This window comes from Salarias fasciatus, chromosome 13 (genome assembly GCF_902148845.1).
Source record: "Salarias fasciatus chromosome 13, fSalaFa1.1, whole genome shotgun sequence".
Classification (NCBI taxonomy): domain Eukaryota; kingdom Metazoa; phylum Chordata; class Actinopteri; order Blenniiformes; family Blenniidae; genus Salarias; species Salarias fasciatus.
In genome coordinates, this window is record NC_043757.1 from 16003636 (window position 1) to 16029354 (window position 25719).

General features: G+C 44.5%; 1 protein-coding gene across 8 annotated transcripts; it reads right to left on the bottom strand.

Annotated features, from left to right (window-relative positions):
- Positions 1–762: 762 nt before the first annotated feature.
- Positions 763–25305, bottom strand: LOC115399287 (vinculin-like). Of its 8 annotated transcripts, XM_030106580.1 has the most exons (25): positions 24794–25305; positions 17482–17552; positions 16339–16489; positions 15573–15681; positions 14147–14269; positions 13630–13790; positions 13381–13383; positions 11638–11728; positions 11410–11557; positions 11167–11320; positions 10749–10924; positions 10565–10663; positions 9199–9389; positions 8789–8815; positions 8279–8478; positions 7159–7287; positions 6930–7079; positions 6729–6837; positions 6307–6609; positions 6109–6233; positions 5736–5921; positions 4127–4303; positions 2994–3197; positions 2806–2910; positions 763–2582 (listed from the first exon to the last, which is right to left on the bottom strand). In XM_030106580.1, exons 1-25 carry the CDS (start codon positions 24959–24961, stop codon positions 2436–2438), a joined length of 3507 nt encoding a protein of 1168 aa, XP_029962440.1. In that variant the 5' UTR covers positions 24962–25305; the 3' UTR covers positions 763–2435. The 8 variants fall into 8 exon arrangements, with proteins under 8 accessions (XP_029962440.1, XP_029962441.1, XP_029962446.1 ...); XM_030106581.1 differs by lacking the exon at positions 8789–8815 and having other exon boundaries at positions 24794–24961; XM_030106582.1 differs by lacking the exon at positions 10565–10663 and having other exon boundaries at positions 2436–2582; positions 24794–24961.
- Between the last annotated feature and the right edge of the window lie 414 nt (positions 25306–25719).

The following is a 25719-nucleotide window of genomic DNA, read 5'->3' on the forward strand; positions in this document are numbered from 1 at the left end:
GATTTAATTGACCTTTCTCACAACTGATCACATAACGGCTACTAATAATCTAATAATTTGGGTCATTCAGAATGAAATAAAGCTGACAACATAACAACTTGGAATAATGTAATAGTTTTTTTAACCTTTATTGAGAACTTGAGTGTATATCTTCAATGAATGAATGTGACTATCCCAGCCAGTATTTTTCATAAGCAAACTACAAAAAGAAGTTAATTTCAACAAAGTTAGTCATATTTATGTTTTATGACATTGGCTATTACATTTAGAAATGACATTTTTAATAATGTATCAACTTAGTTTACTTGGTTAAATAACATTAATGGATCACATACCTTATAATACCTGCAATAGTGTGATATATTATTTCTTGTTTGAATGAAAACCTCCAGTTAACATGCTTTGTTGCGTTTTCTAAAGAGTTGCAGGTTATTTGCTGGAACTGGGCGAGCACACCGCTGTGAGTTGGTAACATAAGACTGCGACTGCTGACCTTTGAGCTGCTGACCTTCAGATATATTGCTGCAGTTATTCATTGTGCCCGGATGATTAATTCAACTCCAGTGATAGCTTTGTTTGCTCAAGCGTCGATTGTCACGAGGTCGATCGGTGTGGTTCAAAGTGAACTGCAAAATGTGAGTTATTGAATCGATTCCTACAAACTGTGAAACAATTTATTCAGTCTTTATTACATTTCTAATGGATTCAGAAAATCCTTTCGTGTGACCTTTGGTCATGGCAGTGAGTTAGGAGGCAGAGTCCGGTCTTCATTACAAGAGTTTATTCTTCCAAGGCACAGCAGATGTGTTGGCAGGGCTAGAAGCTATCAGAATACATTCAGGGTGTGAATAAACACGTCAAGTACACACACATCTACACCCTGTGGGTCTCAGTGAGGTTTCAGTGACTGCTACATACTCATAGATGCATTCGACAATCTGTGCTGCGTTTTCGAGCCGCGTCCCGAAGCGCCACGAGGAACTCCCGCCGCTTACTGTCAGCGAGGTTCTAATACTGTTAGAGTGCTCCTCCTCATTTTAACAGTGACATTTGCCGAGTCAGTGTAAAAACTGAGACGACTTGTCGTTTAGGGAATAAAATTATGCCTTATACAGATTGCATGTGATGGCAAGTTACCAGACTTTATTCCTTTAACTTCATCTACAAAGAAACACGTATTAAAAACTTCAGTTACAAATAATCAAGCATACAACAATCTAGAAGGGAATTAATACCTGGTGTCACTTTTTTTTTTCTTGAACCACCTGGGTCATTTCTTTAAAAACTTGTTTTAAATGATGGTGTGTGTGTGTGTGTGTGTGTGTGTGTCACTCAGACTGAGCTCACATATGGGGAGAAGATACAGACATGATGTCCAAGACATTGATCGCTTTTGGAAAAAAATATCCCAAACAGTTCAACTGTCGTAGAGCGTGCGAACACAAAAGCACTGTGTTTCGACAAAAAAAAAAAAAAAAACGCAAAGCAAAATCACATAGTTTGTGAGACATATAAGGACCACCGCTGTACTCTGGGGTCTCGACAGAAAATGAAGTGTGGTGTTCGTAACAGCTTGACATCTGAGTGTTAAAAGAAGCTTATAGTAGTGAAAAACAAATCCTTTGGCATTGCTCGCGGCGAGAGTTGAATAAAATGAAAATGTATCACCTCACCTCAACGCTGTAACGCGGTAATGACCGGCCTTGCGACAACCATGAGAAACACAGCTGTGTGATGGACAACCATACTTGACACACAATTATACCGTCAAAAACAATAATTGTGTCCAGAAGACATTGTAGTTCTTCAAGTATAAACATTCCCCCGACTGCAGAGATCATGTATCGTCTTTGAATTCGTAGATCTTTAGTTAAGAACAATGTTGTTACTGAAAGTAAACATGAGGAGAGGTGAGTCCGTCTGCTCAGACACGGCTTCACCCTTTAGTGTCAAAATCAGTGTGTTGTCCATAAAACAAATAATTCTTGTATATACAACAGACAACATGAAACTTAGTACATTAACAGAATGAAAAGTAAACAACCTCTCAAAGCTTTGTAGCTTAATGTCATAATTTGCTTTTAGAAAATAGAAAAAATTTTCATGCAAAAAATATATACCTGGGATTCTGATCGATTCTTGCAACTCAACATACCAAAAATATATATTAAAAACTGTCTCCGATAAGCCTGCGTGGTTCCACAGGTTCAGGTAAAGGGAGCAGGAGAGCAAAGCTGAAGTCACTCCGATAAATGAAACCCGGACGTCGCCAGGTCGGCACGCAGCCGAACTACAGTGAAGAAAGGCTCAAAACCTGCAGTTTCCTCTTGAAGCGCACGTGCTCCGCCGTAACAAGCACACACACGTTCATACTTCACTTAAGTTTTGTGCTGTTAATGCAAAGTTAAGGGTGTAATTCAAGGATTCTCCTCAGCTTATTGGTACCAGGGGGTTTTGCGCACCCAGCGGAGGGTGAACCCTGCATCTGTGCGAATCTTGATGGAGGCTGCTTCTGCTTCTCTGACGGTCTCCTTCACCGACTGCATCAGATTCTGGGCGTTATGGACCAACATCTCCGTGGCCTGTGCAGAGAAACACTTAGGAGTGAGGCCTTATGAAGGAAACAGCATCAGCTTTAAAAAAAGAAATGACTTTACCACATTCTTTACCTCAAAAATAGGATAATATGAAGAGGTAGTTATTATTATTATTGTAATATTTCTGTTATTCTACATTTGGAGCAGTGGTGAAAAGGTATTCTTGACATTTCTTGAAGTTTTCACTCCTGAAAATGATCTGCATTACCTGTTCTGACTCCTCCTCGCTGATGTTTGTCCGTCCCAACATGGTGGCTTTGACGGTGGACAGAATCTTCAGCTGCGTGCTGATGGTTGGGATTCTTTCGCAGACCTTTGGACGAGGGAAACATGAGACCTGTTTAATGTTCACAGTCCTTCCAGCAGTCCTTGATGTGGGTGGGAATCAGCCCTCACCTGCAGCAGGTTCGTCCTGATGCGCCTGTCGGTGCACTGCTTGGCCACCTCCTTGGCCAGCCTCGTCACCTCGTCCGAGGCCTTGGCGATGTCCTTGGCACACTGGATCAGCGCTCGCTTGTTGCCGCTCCCGCCGCGCACCAGCCGGGACATTTCGGCCATCAGCAGGGCCATCCGCTTGGCTGCCGCGATGATATCGTTGCCCTGCGTGGAGTATAACGGACGGCGGAGGCAGAGGAGGGAGCAGTGACACCTCTGATGGAACGTTCTGCAGCAGGCAGGCTTCCAACCGGTCTCCCAATGAAAGCAGTGTTACCAAACATTCACCTGACGCTTTTTCAGTCATGAATCTGAACTATAGAAGCAAGACAGCCAATAATGGGAAGCGTGTTTAGCGGCATGCGGTGTCAGAGCAGGTTACCACATTGTCATTGATTATAGAGAAGGAAGATGTGAAAACTAATCGGTATATTTAAAAAGAAGACTTTTGACGATCTCCTTCACATTCCAGCCAACCTGGAGTTAGTACCCGTGGAGCGATGCCTGTTGGAGTGATTAGTGCACACCCTGGAACTAATAAGCAGAAGCAGGTGATCACTGTGGGTAAGCCAAAGCTTCATCACCCAGGAGTCTTTAGGAAACTGTCATTGTTGGCTTCACAGGTTGACCAGACAGCCAGTGACTGACAGCAGAGCGCCTGGCTCCTCCTCTCAACCGCTTCACCCGACCGCGAAGCCAGTCCCAGTTTATACACGTGGTGCAACAAACAAACTCGCCATTCCCACAGTCCTCGACCTTTAGTGCGACCTTAGCGCGGCATCAGCATGACGGTGTGCCAAACCGGTTCTGAGTAGGATGCAGCGACAGCGAGAAGAGCAGCCGCGGCTGGCCGCTGGGTCCGGCGGTAGTGGCGGATGCACAGGCCCAGTCACTGTCAGCTACCGCTCCTGAGGGGGTTTCTCGTCCTGCATCCTTGTGTTTCCATGCGTGCGTGCACGTTTGAGAGGTGTGCGTGCCGTCAAAGTATATTTCACGACGATGCCAAGTGCCCAAAACACTGGAAGGTGTTTGCAAAAACACTACCTGACCTACTGCGTTTGACAGGGTGCCAATGTGCATGTATGTGTGCAGACCTTGCTGGACCACTTGCGCGCCTCCTGGTGGAGAGACTGGGCAGCTGCCAGAATGGGTTGATTGACAGGCTGGTTGGAGGGCATCATCAGCAGCTCTGGCTCATAGTCATCCTCACCATCAGTAAACTCATCTTCATCATCTACCTCCCTCTCCTCTACTGCCTCCTCCTCCTCAGGCTGGGCCAGGCAGAGGGGAGGGGGGGCATTGTTGGTTGCAGAGGTTGGAGGAGGAGGGGGGGGGGGGGGGGGGGGGGGGGGGAGTAGAGGGGGGCAAGAAGGAGAGAGGGATGTGGAGAAGGAGGGGGGGGGGAAGAGGAGAAAGCAAGGGATGCCAGGAGGGAAGGAAGCATGGGAAAAGGAGGCATTTAGTACAGTAAGAGAGGCACTGGATGGAAGAACTGAGGACAGGAGATTTACAGAAAGGGAGAGGAGAAGGATACGAGCAAGGAGGGAGGACAGGACAGGCGGAGGAGAAACTGCACAGTGTGCACAGATGACTTAGATGGGAAACAAAAAAAGAGGACAAAGAAGCTGGCTTGGGATGGCAGCAGGAGGATGATGCACCTTAGTCTGAGGCAGTGGTTGAATTGACAGCATCTGGAATGTTTTCCTAGTCAAAAGAAGGTCTAACTGTATGGGTGGGAGCCACTGTGCTGGACTCAGGAGTCTAGCATTGCACAGGGAACCTTCCCGTGACCCCAAGCTGTAATAGGAGACATGCGGTGCCTCGTTTCCAAAGACACCTCTACAGCGGCCGTCACAGAACGACTGTTAGAAGCGCACTGGAGGGGAGAATGATGATTAGCTCAACAAAGACAGCAAGAGGCTTCTACCTCTGTATAGTCAGTGGTTATTTATACAGAGTCACTGTTCCGATGTACTTTTGTTCCACACAAAAAAAAACACTCAGATGCACACATACACACATGGATAACAACAGAAACAAGAAGGAACACAATATTTCCTGTGAACACAGTAAGAATGATTTACAGCTTCCTTCATACAATTGTATGAACTGAGTTACTTGTTTTATATAGACTATGAGCATTGATCAGCCACAACAATAAGATCACCTGTTTAATTTTTTTTTGGTTTGTTTTTAGTGCAAAACAGCCTGGATGGATATAAACATGGACGCCGCTACAACCCTGAATGTGAGCTGTATCTTTTATATTAGCAGCAGATCTTTAAAGTCCTATAAGTTGTGTGGTGAGGCCTCCATCGTGGAACCACGAGCGTCAAAATCCTTCATTGAACCATATTTGATAGATATTGATCACTGCAGTCATGCACTTCACCTACAACTAACACATCAACTAGGAACAGAAATGTCACTTGATACCTAATAAATGCAACCAATTCGCTGAGCAGTGGTCATAATATTTTGTCTAATTGATATAATCACACACGAATAATGACAGTATCCAGTTATGTCTTCATCTGACTGTAAGTATTAATGTAATTAACATGTATGTATATCGTAACACAGATTGTTTTAATTAAAAATCTCTGTGCACAAATCTGTCAGTAACTTCAAATCCTGCATGGATATTTTATCATGTATGCAGATGGTTGATGTTTGTGTTGTGTTGTGTTTATGTGGACTGACCTTGCTGGACCACTTGCGTGCCTCGTCGTGCAGCTGCCTGGCCGCCACCATCATGGGTTCACTGACCACCTCGCCAGCCTTCTGCTCCGGGAACTCCTCGTCCTTCTCCTCTGGGGGAGGAGGCCGAGGAGGAGGGACCTCTCCTTCTGGCAGGGGGGGCTTAGGTGGCGCCTGCTCATCACTAACCTGAAAAACAGAAATAGACACAGAAGCGTTACAGGCAGCTATGTAATTAGCAAACAAACATGTGGTGTGTGATGAGGTAAAATCTGCTGGTTAAATGAATCACTGTTAGGTCAGTGTGGGGAGGCAGCAGGAAGGCGATGGACCATTTTGAGGATAAACGTGAATAAAGCTGAGTGAATGTGTTTACATGAAGCTGGTCCAGGTCAGGCGGTGGAGGTGGGAAGTCCGGCTCCTGAGGCTGGAAGGCTTCTCTAACTTTTCCCACTGCAGCGAGGATCCTCAGACAAGAGTCCAAATACGCTTTCTGCAGAGCTGTGGGCAAATTAACCGACGTCATTCAGTGTTTATTCACACACACGATATCCTAAAAACACTTTTCTGGCACCTTTATCCTGGATGTTTCCAGCCACGGCCTTTGCGTCCATCACCATGGGCGAGATGGTGTGTGAGAGAATATCTGAGGCGTGCTTCACAGTGTCTCTGAACCGGGGGTCTTCGGAGTTTTCAACTTCCCTCTTGGCTACCAACAGCACCCGATTAGCTCGTCTTGCAATGCTTGTTGCCCCGGCAACAAGCATTTGGGGCTGAACATTCGCCATGGCAACCCGGCACTTGTCGATATCTTTCTTTATAGCCTCCTCAGAAGCATCCAGCAGAGATTTGGTGTCAATGGCTTCATCCACGAGGCCTTGAAGTGCGCGCACACACACACATAGATATCAACATTTCACATTACGTTGCATAAAACTTCCAAAGGTAAAATACTGGTTAATTTAAAAAGCCATGAAACTGTGAGGAAATCCTCACCAGTGAGTCTCTCCACGTTGTCGATCCACTGGTTCTTCATGGTGTCGAAGTGCTCATAGGCTGCTTTGTTTCCAGGATTCTTCAGCAGGATGCGAGCAGCAGAGGTCACCTGCACACAAACACAGTCAGTAAGCCAGACGGCCGTGTTCTGTCAATTTGTGCAATGATGCAGGTCACAGACGTCAAAACAAAGAGGAGCACCTGTGGCGTGAGCTCCCTGGCGTGTTTCACAGCAGCGTGGATCCCCTCCACTGTGCTCCTATTGGCTGTTCCCACCGCTGCGGCTTTCTCTGCGGTTGCTCCCAGCCTCCCTGCATGGGTCTCGAAGTTTCCAGCGCGCTCCTCGAAAACCTTTCAAAAGGGATCAACTTTGACATGCAGTATTTTCACGACCGGAAGAGAGGACTGGTCACCAGAACGCGGCACTGACCTCGCCTCTGTTGGGGGCGTCGGGTGGGGCGGTGGCAGCCACGGCCAGCAGCTTGACAGGGGTGGTGGTGTCGCTGAAAACATCAGAGACCTCCTGGGTCATGACCTCTTGCATGTGTTGCCTCAAATCCTGGTGAAAGCGGATTCTCGTGTTAGACCACTAGGTGGAGCTCTGCACCAAACGTCCTGAAGTTGACCATGTCAGGCAAAGGGGTCGAAATGGTTTTATTAGAGGGAACACATACAGCCGCTATATTTCCGAATTTTAAATCATATTTGTGTTTTTTCTGTCAAATTAATTTCCTATAAAACTCAACATTTATCTCTTTGTTCCTGCACAAATAATATTTTATTTTTTAATTGGATTATTGATATTTAACTCTATTCTATTTATTTTGTGTAATTGATACTGTATTTCTATTCTATTCTGTTCGATTCGATCTTGTGAAGGTTGGGCCAGTAATATGACAGTAAAATAAATGACAATAAATGACAACTTTTAACTGTTTAATCAGTTTTAGTGCAAAAAAGTACGATGAAATTGTCCGTTATTAGTAAATATCTTTATTCAAAAACCTGAGCAAGATAAGATAAAGTAAAATGAGTGCTATTTGAACATGATACTGCACTTACTTATACCGCTTCGTGTGAAATAAAGTGAAATGTGCAAAAATCATGCCTTCTGTTTGCAGTTCCACCTGTAACTCTTTTTCAGTCAAAAATAACAACATGTTGTTTTGTGTTTAGTTGATACATCTGTTTAAAGATCTGATCTTTGATGCTGCTGCTGCTTGTGCTTTTGCTGTTGGATCGCTGATGTCTCATCTTGGCTCTCAGTGTACCTAAGTGATCCTCAGCCAATCAATTAGAAACAACAGTTATTCATGATGAAAAAAATAAAGTTAATTTTGTATCTGGAATTTTGTTATTTTCAGTGTCATTCTGTGGGCAGGACCGGACCCTGCATCATTCATGTACCAAACATTTGATCACACATTTGACCAAATAATCTGGACATGTTCATGCATTTATTCACATTTGTAGCCACTCATATTTGATAAATCTCAAGACATGAAGTTAATGATGTTACAATAAATATTCCGTTATTCACATGTCAATACCTTGAGGGTATCCTGCAGCTGAGCAGCTGTAGCTCGTGCATGAGGAGCCTCAGCCTCACCCCTGCCGGCCATGTCAGCCAAAGCTGTCATCAGACCCTCCGCGCGGTCGCAGCGTCCAATCATATCCTGTCGGTACGGACCTAACAGGCCCCCTGCCAGCCTCCTTCCTTCCCCAACCATTCCTCTAATTGCCGCCTGACCTGCAGAGTGATTCAGGGCAGAAGAGGTTCTCACGCCATCTGGATACTGAATATGTTGTTAATGTTCAATAAAAGACCAACAACGATTTGAGTCCTTATTAAGATGTGGAAGTCTGAATGATTTGTACGTCTGCAACTTGAACTTGTTGAAACTAGGAATGCAAAGGGTGAGAACTGACTGCAATGTTTACTTCCTTTCATGCAAATGAGTGAATGATGGTGAGAACTGTGGTACAGGCTGAACTGATGAAACTTCAAACAGCTCATTATTTGGTAAACTCTTTGCAGAAATCCTGTAGAGAGCAGGTACCTGTGATCCACTGTATCCTCTCACACTCTGCTCCCAAAGGGAAGCATGAGAGAAAACAGGAAATAATACAATGACACAAGAGGAAGACAACATAGTAAAGTCATAAAACAATACATGGAGATGTGGGTGGCCAAGTCCGTCAAAGTTAGTCATCCACTGAATCACAACCTAAGGAAATGGCACAGTCATCTCTGCACTTCATGCAAGAATAAATATTTCTTGATCGAGACAACGACCACATCACGGACCACAAACACCTCGCATTTCCATAATTGCTGGTGCTGCCCCGACCGCTTTCACACGCCATTCATCATCCACACATCCTGACAAAGCCACGGAAGGTCAGCATCTATTTTTGCGTCTAACTTCTACATAATCCCTCCCCTGAGCCGTCACCCAACTCCACTTACCTACTCCTCTGTCGTCCACCCCGGGGTTGTTCACCCAGCGGAGGGCCTGCTCCATCTTGCCCTCTAAGGTGACGGCTGGCTTGGCCGGTCTCATGTTGGCCACGGCCCGGTTGGTTTTCGACTGCAGCGTCAACAGAGCAGCTCCAATCTGCTTGGCCAAAGCACGGGCCTCCGGGCTGTCGCCTTTACCCCTGAGACAGGAGCCACAAATTGAAATGGGAAATAAATGGAAAACGCACAGCAAACACGAACTTCCCACACCGTCTCAATGCACCTCCAGCAGATAAAGAGCACCTTAAGGAAACACCACTCTCAATGGCTGATTTTTTTATGCAGCAGAAAAGAAGTTCAAACCTTTGTCTTTTGTCATATTCCAAAGAATTTTTGAAAAGCACTTGTTTCTATTGAATGAAGTATTGTTCTTACTCTCCATAAAATTAAATATAACAGATTTTACAGATATAGTTTTTTTTCTTTTGCTACCTTTAACAGTCAGTTCTCACAGATCCCACACAGCAGCCTGGATATTATTGGAAAAGTGCTGTCTCGTTCACATTATAAAATGCTCAGTAGCTCCCCCAGAGCAGATGACTCACAGTCATATTTTCTCCTTTTGAAGTTGCAGGTTTTCTCATAGATCTCGACAAACGTCAGACTCTGAGCATATGTCTGTTTCCTCTTATGGTCAAAATGCAGGGCGAAAAGCATCCGGACTAATCTGCCATAACATCATGAGCACTGATAGATGAAGTGGATAAGATAACGCAAACTATCTCTTTACGCAAGCACATGTTAGTGGGTGGCATAAATTAGGCAGCAAGAGATATTTTAGTTCTTCAAGTTAATGTATTGCCAGTAGGACAAATGGACCTACAGGACTTTAAGACTTGACAAGATGACTGGATCAGATCAGCTTCAAAAATGCAGCTGTTATGCAGCCGTCAAGTGGTTTGGGGAAGGTAAAGAGGTGAACTGGTGACAGGGTAAAGAGCAGCCAAGGCTCAGAGAGGCACACGGTCCCACTGAGGCCCCTCTTCACAATTTCCAGATCCTAAATTGCTTTTCAGCTAACATCTTGACGCCAGATACCACGGCACATCTTCAGGGGTCTAGTGGAGTCAATGACCTGCATAATATTAGGTAGATGGTCATAATGTTATGGCTGATTTATGCATGTCCACCATGGTGTATCTCCATGGTGTGATTTATTGATTTAAAACATGAAGCTGGTGCATCAGAGTGTGGTATTTCCCCTTAAACTTCACCGATTTCACCCCACAAACTGTTAGTGACCCTCCATGACCCCACGACCCCACGACCCCACGACCCCACGACCCCATCACACCACCGTGGAATAGTGAGAAACCTTATTGTCGGACTGATGCCCAAGGTTGACAGGCAACAACATATTTTCCAGGCAGGTAAAATGTGCCACCTATTGGTGGCATAGGGTAGAAGTCTGAGCCTAGGAAAAGAGGGTGTATTGTTCACATGAAGCGTTCACTGTCAGTCCTTTGTCATGTGTGTGTGTGGGATGAGAGGAAGCGTACTGTCTGCGCAGCTCCATCAGCCTGGCGGTCAGTCCTGCGATCTCACTTATGGAGCGCAGGATGTCGTCCCTCTCTTTGGGATCCTCGCACAGGTCGGCGATGCGTTTGGCCTCAGCCAGCAGCGCTCGGATGTTTTCCTCCCCTTCAGGGCCGCCGTTAGGATCAGCAAGCCAGGCCTAAATGAGCACAAATGAGGCACAGATTACACCGACTTCAAATTCCAGTGGTTTATTCATACAGCGTTTTGTACTGTCAGAGATCAGGGGCCTCAGATGTCAGAAAGTTTAGCAATTCACTCCTGTCACAGCAGCTTCTAAGTCAAAATCACAACCTGAAAACTCACTTGCTTGGAGAAGAACAGAACAACACGGAGAGTATTTACTGTGCACTAGAAAACTTGGACGTTCTCCTATCTGACCTGTGCAGCATCCAGCCTCCTGGCAATCGCCTGCTTGGCGTTGATGAGCGCCTCCAGTCTGCGCGCAGCACCGTCCACTTTGCCAAATAACAGGTCTAAGCCCTGGGAGCACTGGGCCGCACGCTGCACACACCCCGGGGTCGGGCCCTGGCCCCTACAAGACACAACAAACATCACAACAACACACAGTATTTAAACTCAGCCAAAGCCAGAGAGTGGAAATCCCTTTAACTCCCACGCTACCTGGCCCGCAGGTCAGCGATCTGGTCAGTCATTTGTCCCAGAGCCTTGGTTGTTGCCAGGATGTCTTTCCTCTCCTTCCCGGCACACAGCTCTCCCACCTTACAGGCTTCGTCCAATATCACGCGCAGCGCCATCTCGCCGGGGTCTCCTGAGAGGGACAAGGCGCCGCAGCATGAGCTGGTGGGACGACGAGAGGTGCCGGAGACGCAGCAAACCAGATAAATTCACCTGGCTGTCCGTGAGGGTCTTTGAGCCAGCTTTTAGCCTGCAGCATCTTTGACTCAATCAAAGCCAGAGATCTCTTCAGAGCCTCCATGTCCTGAAGTCAAGAGAGAAACCACAGCTTCGGTTTAGATCTGTCGAACTGGCGGCGGATACTGAATGAAGAACAGCTCCGTACACCGAGCCACACTGAAGCACTAAAAATTCAAACCTGTTTACTATTTCACCAAAATGCCACGTGATCAATACAAGTGTGGACCAATGGAGACAAGCTTATTATAAAATCATGTATCACGTGCTAAAAATATGCACAAAACTCCAAATATGACTGTTTCAAAAATTATGAAAGTAAAATCAAAAAGTTAATTGTCTGATATTTTGTCTATTATCTCTACACTATGCATTAACTCTAAAATTTCAAGTGTTTTTTTATTCTTTATCTATGACAATAATGCTCCCTCGGTAAGTAAATGAGAAAAAAAGCTCAGCTTACAAAATATTTTAATGTTCTGCATGAATTATATTTTTGATCTTCATGATTTATGAGCTACCATCATAAATATGGTGTTTGATAAGTGTAAATTACATGAAAACAAAATAGCGACACCAGTATTTGTCCCATTCTTGGGTTCATACAGCTTGGCATTTTCAGGAGCGCACAGTCCAACTTATGGGATGAATGTATTTAAAATAGCTTCTTTTTTCAACCCAAAACACAATTCTAAATATCAACCACTTTACAAACTCCAACTTGATCAAACTAATACTGGATTCTATCAAAAAATGTCAGTAAATAATCTAAAAAGCACTAATGTGATTTGTAGGAATATAAGTTTTGGAGCAGTATTGTGAGGTGGAGTCTCAGCAGTAGTTGACTGAACACTTTGTCAAAAATAATCACAAGTCATCGTGGAAGAAATGAGACATTTAATTGCATTTTAGCACGACACTACTGAAATGTCAAACTCCAACTATCTCCAGCAAGCAGATGGAAAAAGGGGAGAAAAAAAGAAGCGTTTTCCAGCCCAGAAGAGAATGAAGTGACTAAAGTGGAACCGTTCAATATAGTCCATCTATTATGGATGTGTCTGGACTCCAACCAACTTATTTCTATAATTCATGACCCCAGAGGCCAGCAGTTATCATGTGCCAGCGGTTTCTCTCACACGCTGACAGTAAAGTGCTCATCACAGCCCGTACACACAGTATGCAGTGCTTCCTCAGTGAAAACACACGCACACGCACACACACACACACAAAAACATACAGATTGTTGTCTGAGGAAGCTGTGTGCATAGAAACATGCAGGATTAGAGGTTAGACGAGCCAGACAGGTCTTAATCTCATCTCTACCAGAGTTTCCCCCAAAAATACCATCTTATCGTTTACTAGCAGTCCTGTCAAACATTAAACATGAGCAACACAGGAAAGAAACTACCGTAAGTGTGATCTCTGAAGCAGTTAGAAAGTGAGTTACAGAAATAAAAAAAAAACTTTCATCTGTTTCAGGCCATTTGACTCAAATGGACGACTCAAGACGAACAGATGAACATATAACAATATAGTGATGAAGTACTGTGGATCATCACATCGGCTAACAGTCTGTGGACTTAAACACATGACACACTTCTTCTTAAATACCAGCATGACAGTTAGACGTAAGCATGGAGACGAGTTTCCTTCAATCTCTCTTGCACACACAAACAATTGCATGCTGGGAACTGCAGAGGGGGAGAGAAGCAGGCTTACCTTCTACAGGGAGGAAAAGAATGGAGGAGAAAGGTCGAAAAAGGAAAAGAAAAACCAAGAGTTATACTACCGAGCAAAAAGAAAAGTGGAGACAGAAGGTAAAGAGTGAACTTTTTCAGCGATGCAGCTCAGTGGGACGTGTGGATAGAGAGTGTGGCTATCTGTGTGTGAACAGGCAGGGTTTTTTTCTTTCAGGTTTGGGGTTTAAAATAAGTCAAATCTGAGGTTTGTTGGCAGCACAAGCCGTACCTTATTGGCCCAGGCGTCTTCATCCCACGTGGTGAGCTGCAAGACTCTTATAATCTCGTTGATTTCGGCGCTCATCTTGTCAAAGGTGAACCTTCTGTTCCTCTCGGCCTCCTCGACGCCGACGCCCCGACTGCTTTTAGTTGCCACAAAAATCTTTATAGCTAAGGACAGACGATATGCACTGAGGATGAGTCAGGTGACAACTGTTTGCACATTTCTCATTGTGAACGATACTTTTTAAGTTCAGCGGTGCAAAAGTGTGAGTTGATATTAACAAAAGATATGGAAAACTGTATCAAGTAGGATGGAAAACAGTTACCACTGAAAATACATGTTGAAATGTGCAGCACCTACAAGTGTTTCTCTGCTGCTGTCGGTAATGTACAGCATCTGTGCGGCCGATTTCACTTCCTCAGCTCCCAATGACTGTAATTATCAGCGTTGCTATAACAACTGTTAGCTGAACAGTGACCTACACTGTCCAGACACACACACACACACACACACACACACACACCTGAGATGAGGACAGGCAGCAGCTCTTTGATGGTATTCATGGAGTTGACGAGCATCTGTCGGTGCTCTTGGTGCGTCAGCTCCTGCTGCCGCTCCTCAATCATCTTTGACATTTTTGTCATCCCTGAATAAAAAGAACAAAAAGAAAAAGTTTTTTTGTGAGAAGCTGCCATTACAAAGAATCAAACTACCCATGAGGTCAACTACGGACACATTTGGCAGCGTGGGACCAGACGCCTCCATCAGTAGATCCACTGAGTGGCTCCGACACCTTTGAACATCATAACTTTTAACAGCTGATTCTGTTCAATGACAGCGACTGTCATGTATAAGGAAAACCTGGCATCAGATTTCCTCCAGCTCCTCATAAGACTGAACACTGACAACACAACTGACCTGCTGCAGCTGAGGATTAACAGCCTGTTTATGTTCTCTCTCCCAGTGAAAACAGTGTAACAGCAGCTGGTTCATTACTTTTTTCTTAATGGTAGAAGGATCTTCAACACAAATATTAGTATTAAAAAGTATGCTACTCCTGTGATCCAGAGGAACCACTGCAATGATCGCATAAAATGTTTTCCAGCTCCGACACACTTTACTCCAGTGAATGACACTTCCGTCTTCACATTGATAATGTCGCTTTTATTTAAGGTAAACATGCTGATAAATCTCTAAAACTTCTTGCGCTATGAAGAAAATGAGTTTGGAATAGTTTGATTTTTCTGCTTTGAGAAGCTTCTACAAATGATAGCAAATGCTAATTATCATTTTTATTCTGCCATAAGTAACTGAAGCAATGTGCAAAATGTGTAATACAGCGATCACTGCTGTTTGAACCTGCTAATCTACTCACTGCTACTGTGACTAATCATCAGAAAACTTTAATACCAGCAGTTACGGATTATATGATCCTATTCATTACTGGCCAGTTGTCTAAAATCCAATTCCAAATGCAATTTCTGATTTAAGAATAAAGGGACTGTGAAATTTTCCATCACAATAACTGATAAATACTGAAGAAAAAGAACACATTAAAACAGACAAACAAAGTAATTTCTGTTTATGATGTGTGATGAAGAATTCTTAATAAAGACTGGCATTAGTAAAGCCAAACTGTTTTCTTTTCAAACAACAATCACCTGCAACAAGCATCCCCTCTACTACTCTCTACTATTTTTATTTTAAAGATGTCATGAACCCATCTCCCATGTCTTCTAATCCCTGCTTTATCCAAGTTTCAGGGTGTTCGTCATTTTTCATTTAAAACAAGCTAAACATGTACGTTTCAGCAGATTTTGAATGTGGAGACTTTATTGAGTCTGTGATTTTCAACTTTGTGTCATACTGCAGTTATTTCCACATAGAAGAAGCAATTAAAAAAATGTGTTGTTTTGCTGTTCTGTTGTTTAAAAAATACTCCAGCTGACCTGGTCCGAGGTTTTTGGTGTAAGTGATGAGGTCTTCCATTGTCTCCACCACTTCAGCGACTGTCAAATACTCCAGAATACCTTTGCACACACGGATTATCTTACGCACCTATGAGAGACGGCACAGAGATGACAGCAGGAAATGGGAAACGGACTTCAGCAGGTGGCGTCACATTAACAGGAATAACAGAAAAGGCATCAAGGCCATTTGAGACAATTTTTATGAGAACAGAAAAAGTCATACGGTGAATGAGCTTTTTTAAGACATCAGTGAAGTGACTCTGTTGCTTGTGTGGTGTGTGTGTGTGTGTGTGTGTGTGTGAGTGTGTGCAGTCTTGTGATGTACATCTTGTGACTGCAAGAAGTTGCTTTTTCAAAAACAAGGATAGTGATGAGATGTGGTGAGTATAATCACGTGCCTGATGTTATTCCACTTATGGAGCTGCTTTTGAATGCAATGTGCACGTACGCTAGCACGCACACACACACACACACACACACACACACACACACACACACACACACACACGCACGCACACACAGACACACACGCACTGTCTGAGTTATGGCAGAGGAAAGTCATTTGATCTCAGTGATTAGATCTGGCTGCATTTGAGACTCCATTACAGCTCCAAGCAGAGTTCCTCCTTCCTCTGTGCAGCTATATAAAGCTTTATTTCTCTGAAAGATGCCACACCTCTGAAGTAAAGGCGACTATCAGGATAAACACACACACTAACACATTGATATAAGGACGCACACACACCTCGGCCTCATCAAAGGTGAGGAGCAGGTCTGATGTTCCAGACAGTATTCCTCTGGATCCATCGATCAGATAGTCCCGTGCAGGAACAGAATATGGATCTGCTTTCAGCATCTGAGCCGCCTGAACCAGCTTCGAGCTTGAGTTCTCCACCCTGAAATTAGCGCCACGCGACACATTAATGGACCAATAACAAGGATGAGTCATCACAGATCAGACTGGACATCGATCAGGGAAAGCCAAATGAACACAGAGTCAAGATGTGAGAATGAACATTGTGATAAAAAAAGCTGCATTCATTGACACACAGGGTCATGCTGACAGCGCAGATTTAAAGAGTTAACCACTTAAGAGTATGTTTTGACATAAAAACTTTGGTTAAGATGTTTTGCTTGTTCAGATTAGTTCAGATTCTGTACTGTGACGTGAAATAAATATTGCGCTTTCATACAGTGCTCACAGATCAATAATCGTTACAGCCTGTGGAAGGCATTGGATTTTAGGGGCATTCAAATGAAGCCAAAAGTCAAGTCCCTCCTCCTCCTGACCCCCATTGGTCAGGGTATCAATGGCTGCTGGTTCATCTATATTTAGGCAGGTTCACATTCCCACATGCCCCTTCCTAAGCCCCGTGAGTGAGATTTATGGTGTAGTGCCCTATGTGTGTGTGAGGTAGCAGTGAACAAGTGGCATGTGGTAAATGCTTGAGGCTTGAACCAATTTTTGTCAAACTTAATTGGTAATTAATGTTTTAGTTAATTTCCCAGTAAAATTATCTGGATACACACAAATGCAGCACAAGCCAAGCAGGCAAATGCAGCCTGCATCCCAAAAAGCGCTGAGTAGCAGCGCCCAGCCAGCACCAGCAGTTTATATCAGCTCTTTGGATGCAAGCAGCAAACAGCCTCTCAGTGGTCTGGATGCTGGAGCCGGACGGCCAGGCTCAGAAGTGGCTCTTTGTTGAGAGAATCTGGGAACGCAGCCACTTTTCCAAACATCAAATCGTGTGGAATCCTCTTTTTAACAAATTCTCTCTCTGTTAAGTTTTTTTTTTAATCTTTGTGTATTTCTGTGAGTGAGAGAGACAGAGAGGAAAGCAGCAGCTCTCTTTCTTCAAAACGCACAGAGCTTCAGAGACACACTTACTTAATGAATGCAGGAGGCATGTCTCTTTTCATCACCTGATCCTCGGTGGTTTGAACCGTTTCCTTCCCCACCTGCGCACGCACACACACACACACACACACACACACACACACACACACACACACACACACACACACACACACACACACACACACACACACACACACAGATGGCACATTTATTTGATTATAATTAGTTGCAGCAAGCCAGCAAATAACAATCATGTGAGCTCTATTAATAGTGTGATGGGTGAGCATCACTTCACACCTATTCCAACCACGCATGCACGTCATGTCCGTGCTTTGAGGGGAAGCAGCAGGTTGGAGGTGACTGTTATTTACCTGAGGACAGACTGGGGTAAACATGTTCATGTTGCCCCAGTTTGACTCTTCACAGCGAAGTATCCCAATGAACTGGAAATCGTTTACTGATTTCTTTTAAGTCACAAATGAAAATGTCATGGAAGCAGATGTGGAACAATTTTCTACTCTGTACTTGTCACACATAATACTCAGCACATGGTGACAGTGACCACTGCCATTCTCTCTCACTAAACAGACCTTGCTGGATAACAGGATCGGATATTATTTGCACGTCTGCCTAAATACACGCACAGAGACAGACATAAAAGCGTCCAGTGTTGAGGCTCATTAAAGCAGATTCACTCTTGAACGCACAGCAGAGTGACTTCTCCTTGTAGATGCGATGCAGCTCGGTGAAAATCCATATGGCTCCGGAAGGCTGGCTCGCACACATTAAACACATCCTGCAAATTGCATGAGCAGAACGCCCACGCGGACCGACGCGCACACTCGAGATGCAATTACAGTAGGACGACGACATCAGTTTCGAGATGCTGCAGTGAAATTCGGTTAATAGATCTCCGGGCTCCAGAGATTCAGGAAACAGCCATCAAACTGCTCGAATTCAAGATCAAACCGCTTCTCTCTGTCCATGTGATGTTTATGAACAATCTTGCATTTATAGACTCTCGTTCTCGATACATGGACATCACAATTCTTATTGTACTATATTATATTATAGTTCCAACAGAGTAATGGAGAAAATGATTTCAAGCGTGAAAACTGCGGCAATTAACTTGTTTGTTAATTAAAAGAAAAAAAAGACATGATTTGTTTCATGGTAGCTGTATATGCATATTTTGTAGGATGTTAGATGAACTAAATTTCACACAAAAGGAGCATACAGCCGTTCTGTAAACTGTGTAATAAATACAGATCTTGGCATTGGTGTGTGTGAATGTGATTAACAACGTAAAGCACTTTTTCGGCTGCTCAAGTGGTTGAGAAGTGCTGAGTTAAATCCACTTGACCTGTGGGTACAGGATACAACAATCCCAGTGTTTTGGAAGCAAAGATGCCAACTGACTTCTGAAAGAATATTTTCCATTTAAAAAAAAACAAAAACAAAAACAAAAAAAAATGTTGTTGGGAAATCACCTAAAAGCTGACTGAATCATGGAGGAAAGTTTCACCACACAAACCGGTTAGTTCTTGAAAACATGTTGAGTCACTGAGCTGCAGGTCAGCAGTTTTGCTTTATTTTCCCAAAGGAGATAAAACATGCATGTTACAATAAAGTCACATTTTGCTTGGAGTGTTAATGAACTAAAAATGAATTGGAGAGCAAAAATATTTTTAAGGGGAGGCATTTTCTAATGATATAAATGCATATAATGCGTAGTATTCATTCAATACAAACCCCAAATACCTCGTATATTTTACAGTGAAAGAGCTGCTTCTTCGCATGCTTGTAAAAGTGTGAATAAAAAATGCAGGAAGAGCCCAAACCCTGACATGAGAGGAATGCGGGTCTACAAGTAGAAAACATCCTGAAGTAACCCTTCAAACTCGCCCAGTGCCATCGGGCGACTGATCGAAGAGCTGCGGAGTTTCCTGTAAGCAGCAACACTTGGTATCGATCCCTCGATACATTATTAATGCACGGCTAAGTGGCTTTCCTGCACGCACTAACAGCTTGATGCATGTGTGGTCGTGAGTTGGCAAAGAAAGGTGTGATGCTTGCAGACAGCTGTCAGTCACAGCTGGGAGGGGACACTTGCCCACCAGGCATTGGCTTTAAAGAACTGCTTTCATACTCAGTTATCTGGCAAATGAACAGCAAGCAGTCGCAAAAAGCTTGACATGGTCTGAAATATTCATTCATTCATTCACGTTTGTTGCTTTGCAAGGAATGTAGCTCCAATGGGTTTCATTGCCAAAAGACTCTTTAGCACATGGACAGGAGTCGATGGGTATTTTAGGATTGGTGCAAAACTTGCTTTACCACCTCGGTTGCAAACAGCTCTTGTTGTTATTGTGGGTAAGGGCCAAGATAAGCCACTTTCAGATCTGAGCTTTGCAGGTTTGAATCTCACGGCTGACAGATTAATGCTATTGGTCATTGAGCAAGGCATTTACCTCTCTGCTGCTGTCCATTTGCCCTAATGTGTTGCCTCACTGCTTAAAGACTGTGCGGCCTAGGTCAACTGTCAATGAAATCAGTTAAATTCAGAGAAGAAGTTTGATACTTTATTGATCCAAGAGGATTAATAAAGTTTGTTTTACACAATGCTGACAAGGCATTGACAAGTAACCAAAGGTTTGCTCTACTTTGCAACTGAAGTCACTGGTGGAGGAGCGTCTTATCTGTGCCCAACATGTGCTCCAATATGCCGGTTTGTTTGCTGATTAATCAAATGATCATCTGAACCAATCGGAAATGTTACTAAAGCAACTTTAGCTGAACTCAGTGAGTCAGCCATTCATCAGGCCGGCCCACACAGTGCTGACACTGACAGTTCAAGTAAGCTGTTTTTTGTTTTTTTTTAATCACCCTTTAGCAACCAGTAAGTGCAATCAAGCACCTTTTCTTAGTAACTTGCGTAACGCTGCCTCAGTCACTATGTTAGATATTCTTTGTATCTCTGTTTTGGTCTCCATCAGTCCTCAAAGGGAAAGAAAAACTTCAGCTACTTGCATGACAGAGAACCTTTCATTATGAACTTTTTCAGCGCAGCAAATTTGCTTCTCATGCGTTCCTGTGACCTCTTGTCACATGTCTTTGGCAAGAGGAGACGAGACTTTGTATTTCTGAGGAGAAGGGCAGAATATGACAACATAAAGTGAAATGTACCAGCCGCTACTCTGTTTTTGCTCTCACAGTCTGATTTGTGTTGTTTTACCTTTGTTCCACAATTCGCCGTTCTTATTGCAATGGAAGCACAACAAAAGCATTTTCTGTGATTAGTTCTGGTAATTTCAAAGGCTGCTTATCAGGCGTTGTTTCAGACTGATACCAGCAAACTGTATCCACTTGGCTCACAGGTTACCTTCCACAAAGAATAACTAAACAAAGAAACAACAAGAATAATAATAAAACAAATGTTTTTGGAGTAAAAACACAAACTTTGCATAAAATTATCATGATTTTTTTCTTTTTTATTCCAACTGTTTAATAGTATCAGAGCCTCTCCTCTGTGGAGCTGGTAATGAGACCCGCATTGTGGGATGAAATGTTTTAGATTAGATCATATAAAACCAAAATAAAAAGCACATAAAATCACACTGCGAAGAAGAGAGGGACTCGCAGACTTTGACTGTAGTTTAAGGATGAGTCACCCGTTGATCTATACACAGTCACTTCATCTATTATTTATACACAAAACATTATTCAAACATTCAGTCAGTCAAGCACTTGATCATCCACGGATCCAGTCGGCCTTAGAATATAAATCTGCTGTATAGACTCACTACAAGCCAGGGCTGTATTTAAGGCAGACTGAGAAGCAGAGGGGGTTTGTGTGGACTCGGAGCCAGGAGCTAAGACTCATGGTGGGCCTGCCAAAGAACGAGGGGAGATACATGGCTCATATTTACATGGCGGAGCAGACTGAGGACAGTTGGCGAGGCGCATATAGGAGGAGGGACGAGGTGGAAGGGTGGACACTGAGGCTTGGAAGAGGCTGGTCTGAAGCTGCCAGAGACACAGAGACACCCAGCTGAAAGTGGCTTCCTCTCTTCGTCTGAACTCGCCCTGCAGTTTGCTGTTCGACAGTTTTAGTTGACAGTCTCACTCCTTGCCTGCCTTCTCTTTCTGCTCGACTCTATGAGTGTGGGGTTACTTCAGTCAACGGTAAATCTATTTATTCTTTCCTCCCCCTCCCCCTGACATACTCGGGATCTATGTTGACTCCTTCAGGAGCGGATACTTCTCAAACACCCACAGAGGCAACTCTGTCATCAGCACAACTTCGGCAAGCTCACACTTTCTACCGAACGCACCAGCAGCATCTTTCCCATCTTTTGTTGAAGCTGCATCAACCCACACACTGCATCTGACGGATCCAGGCTGACACCATCTTGTGTGTGTGTCTAAGTGTCTCAGTGACCTAGATTTGAGTTACCCCCCACTGCCAGCCCACCACGGACGGGGCTAACAGTGTAATTGTATCAGTGTGCAGCGGGACACTTGCGGCGATGGCGGCATCTTCCTGTTATACTCTGTTACGTCTTTGCTTGTGCTACACAAGTGTGTAAGTGAATCGCTTTTCTAAACTGAAGCACAGGCTTCCCAAGTGTTTCCATTTGAACGTTCCTTGCGCTTCAATTAAGCGATTAACCAACGCAACTACGTACAATTTATTTTACAAGCTGTGTCCTCGACCACCTTTTAGGCTCTCTGTCAACGCCGTCTTGTCGGCCAGGTTGCAACTCTCACTCTTCAGTCAGCGAGGCCATCAACTCGGCTTAAATTGTCTTCACTTGTTATTCCAAGTGTTTGAGTTGAGGGTTAGCTGAGGCTCAAAACAAACGCACCACAGAACAAAGCAATAAATGCTGTAACAATACACCATATCAAAGCATTTTGACTTTTTTTTTTAATTTACAGCCAACAGTTATTGCTTGTATGTTTTTATTCTTCTCCTTAAAGAATAAACCTTTGCCCTAAAAGCATTTCCCTTTTACATTCGCCCCTCTGTGCCCAACCTAACAAAAGCTTTGAATCCCCATCACCCAAAACCAGGCTCCAAGCCCGAGGCTGCTATTAGCCTCCGTCTGCTCACTGTCTGAACGGATCAACTGAGAGGATCGACAAGGACGAGCAAACAAAAACTGAGATGGAGACATGTGGCCGGTGGCTCTGGGACGTCACAGTATTGCTCAAACTGGCGAGCTTCACGCGGAAGGGGATGTGTCATTATTAGACGCCGCAGCGGTTGACTTCAAGCTGCACAGCTCTGTTCGTTATCAGTTAATGAGGCATTTATCAAAGTGATCTTGTGTGTCCTTGCTTGGGAAGGTTTGAGCCTGATGTGAGTTATTCACAAGCAATGATCAGGGAAACAAAAGATGACTTTATCACTTTCAAGTTATCTAAAATGTATTTTGACTCTTGAATGTTCGGTCTCCAAACCTCTGAAAGACCCACAAACAGGAGATTTAAACTGAGATCACACAACGATGAAGACAAAAAATTACTTTGAAAGATTTTGTGAATTATTCCTTCCTATGAGGTTTCTAATCCAAATGTTGCTAATTAATGTAAAATATTATGAATTAAAATGTAATTAGTAGTTTTATTTGCCATATTGGACATGGCAGAATTAAACAGTGAAAAAAAGTTCAGTCAACTCTATTCACAGCAAGTTCGGGATAGTCAGTTTTCGGGTGAATTTTCAGGATGATCCACTTTAAGCTTTTTCCTGACCACACCACCAGGGACAGGCCTCATCATCTTGCATTGACAAGAGAGTGCAGACGCTGAACCAGGGACCAGTGGGTCTCAGTGCTGGTCTCTGATGAAATTCCGTTCACAACGAAAAGAAATTTTAGCCGCCAGTGATGTTAGGGACATCATAGCGAGCACTATGCGTCAGCCACTGTTTTCACCAAGGGATCTTTGGTGGTGTTACAGTGAGTCGACTTAAGACAGAACTGCTCTACACTTCCTGAAAAGTACAGTGACAAGTTTTTTTGTTTTCCAATAAATTTCACCCAGAAGCCAAATAGCTCTATGTTTTTGTGAGTGCATGTACAAATCAGGCTGCTGAGTAATGCAAAATGCATTCCTCCAATCCAATATGTCTGGCATTAGTTATTTTAATATGTCATTACAGAAGCTGAGTAAATCACAAAATGCATTTAGCTCTGGCTTTGGTCAACAAACTATCCAATTTCAGAGCTCAAATCTGGTTACATGGGTCCCAGAATCATATCAAATTATCAGTTCAGATTTCATTTGGAGGATGCTCCTGCTGAAAAACGCCTCAGTTTCTTCACTGTTTTGGAGAACAATGACCAAACTAACATCTTTTCCTGAAATATGTGGAAAAAAAGCACAAAGACCTCAAAAGTTGAATTGCAAATATCAACCAAACCAATTTGGCAAAATTAACAAGAAATCAGCTCTTTTTCTTCAAGACTGACTGTGTATTGCTGCGGAGTAAATGAAACCCTGCCGCCCCTCCACCAATAACAGTGACCCTGGACCAGCATTAATGATGTGCTCATATTGATTTTTCCAGGCAGAGCATACAGAGGAGGCCACCGCTGTCTGACTTTAGCTGGGCTGGCTTTATACAATGACCCATTGAATTCAGCATGATGGAGGTGGTGGTCAATAACAGCTGAAGGGTCAAACAGGTAAAGAAGAGAAAGAATGAGGAGTGGAGGAGTTTAAGAGGCTGGAGTCTGATAAATGACCGCAGAGTAGATTGATTATCTGTGGAGATTATAAAATGTCTGTTTCCTAATTAACTCTGATGTCCGGAATCATTCAATTTGCTGGAGGCGAGGGCGCAAAAAGCCACGACGCACCTTCTCCAGCTAAGCAAGGGACATTTCCCAAAACACACACCCTCTTAATTCAACCAGCACTCTTTTCTTTCACCCCCACAAACTCCATTCAGCCCCGTTGCGTCCGATGATCAATCCGGACAAAGTTTGACGCGTCTCGTGGCTCTGATGCGCGCGCACAGACGCGCACCGCACGCACGAGCCCTCTGCAGGAGCCTGTCAAACATGCATGAGTGTCAGCTGTGTGTATGGCGGTGTTTTATATCCACATCACTCTGGATGGCAAGAAGAGAGCAGCTGGGATCTCGGGCAGTGTGATGACCTCTTATTCTGATGATGGATGACTCTCATTAATAATTTCCTACATCCCAGCGTCTCTCCAGTCTGTGCACCAATCAGTCACCGGTCTTGTGGGTTTTCTGCAGGTTAGAAGTTTTGCACGCTGCCACTGAGCTCCGGGTGAACTGACGCCCGGGTTCAAACTCTAGACTCACCCGCACCAGGTTGCTGACCGCCGCCTGCACCGCGGCCACCGGCACCGTCAGATCCGGGATGGCTTTCCCGTCCACCTCGCCCTCCTCGTGCATGATGACAAGGTGCGAGATCTGCTGGGCCACCGGCTCCAGGATGCTCTCGATGGTCTTGGTGTGGAACACCGGCATTGTGGACGACTTCTACCGCAGCCCCGGTCAGAGAAAAAGGCGGCTGGATGGATGGTTTCCCCAGCACTGATGAAGCCCCCCCCCCTCCTCCACCTCTCCTTCTCCTCTCCTCCTCACCGACAGGAGGGCGAACGCCGACTTGTCAGCCCGGCCCCTGAGAAGAAGACGCGCTCTCCTCCCGGCGTGCACGCACCGTCTCCCCGGCTCGCCGTCGGTGAAGGCTGGCCTCGGACGGTCGCTGTCCTCCGGTGGGAGCGACCCAAATCGTGACAGAAGGAATCGCCGCCCCTCTGCCCAATCACAGCCGAGGAATACAGCTGCCAGGCGGGTTGGTGTGGGTGTGCGCTGACGCTTTCGCTGCGCGCGCGCACGCACGCACGCACGCACACACTCACACACACAGCGAATTAGAGCGCTTCCCAAATTACGTCATGCATGCCTGTCCCCCCCCTACATACCCACCCACCCCCCCATAAGGAAAGTGTTTGAGTAACTTATTGGGAATGGATTGTAAAGGAGTTATTGGGAAAGAGAAGTGCAACATCTGCACCTCCGCCGGGAGAGGCTGTTGGCTCGACTCCCCGCAGCCCCAGAAAGGTCAGCCGCACATCGACTGCAGAGCTGACAGCTCATGAGAAGCGGTGCCACTGTACCTGCCGTCCGGGGGAAATTTGCTTGTTGCGTTTGTGTTTTTTCTGAGGCTTCAAAACCTTCATCTGACACACGATCCGTGTTCATTAAAAGGTGGGTCAGGAGTT

Coding starts and splice junctions, on each gene's coding strand:
- LOC115399287 (XM_030106580.1), bottom strand. CDS start 24,961: ATGCCGGTGTTCCACACCAAGACCATCGAGAGCATCCTGGAGCCGGTG. Junction 11,558..11,637: donor AGACCCTCACGGACAGCCAG/GTGAATTTATCT, acceptor TGTCCCTCTCAG/GAGACCCCGGCGAGATGGCG. Junction 10,664..10,748: donor CTGATGGAGCTGCGCAGACA/GTACGCTTCCTC, acceptor CTCTTTTCCTAG/GCTCAGACTTCTACCCTATG.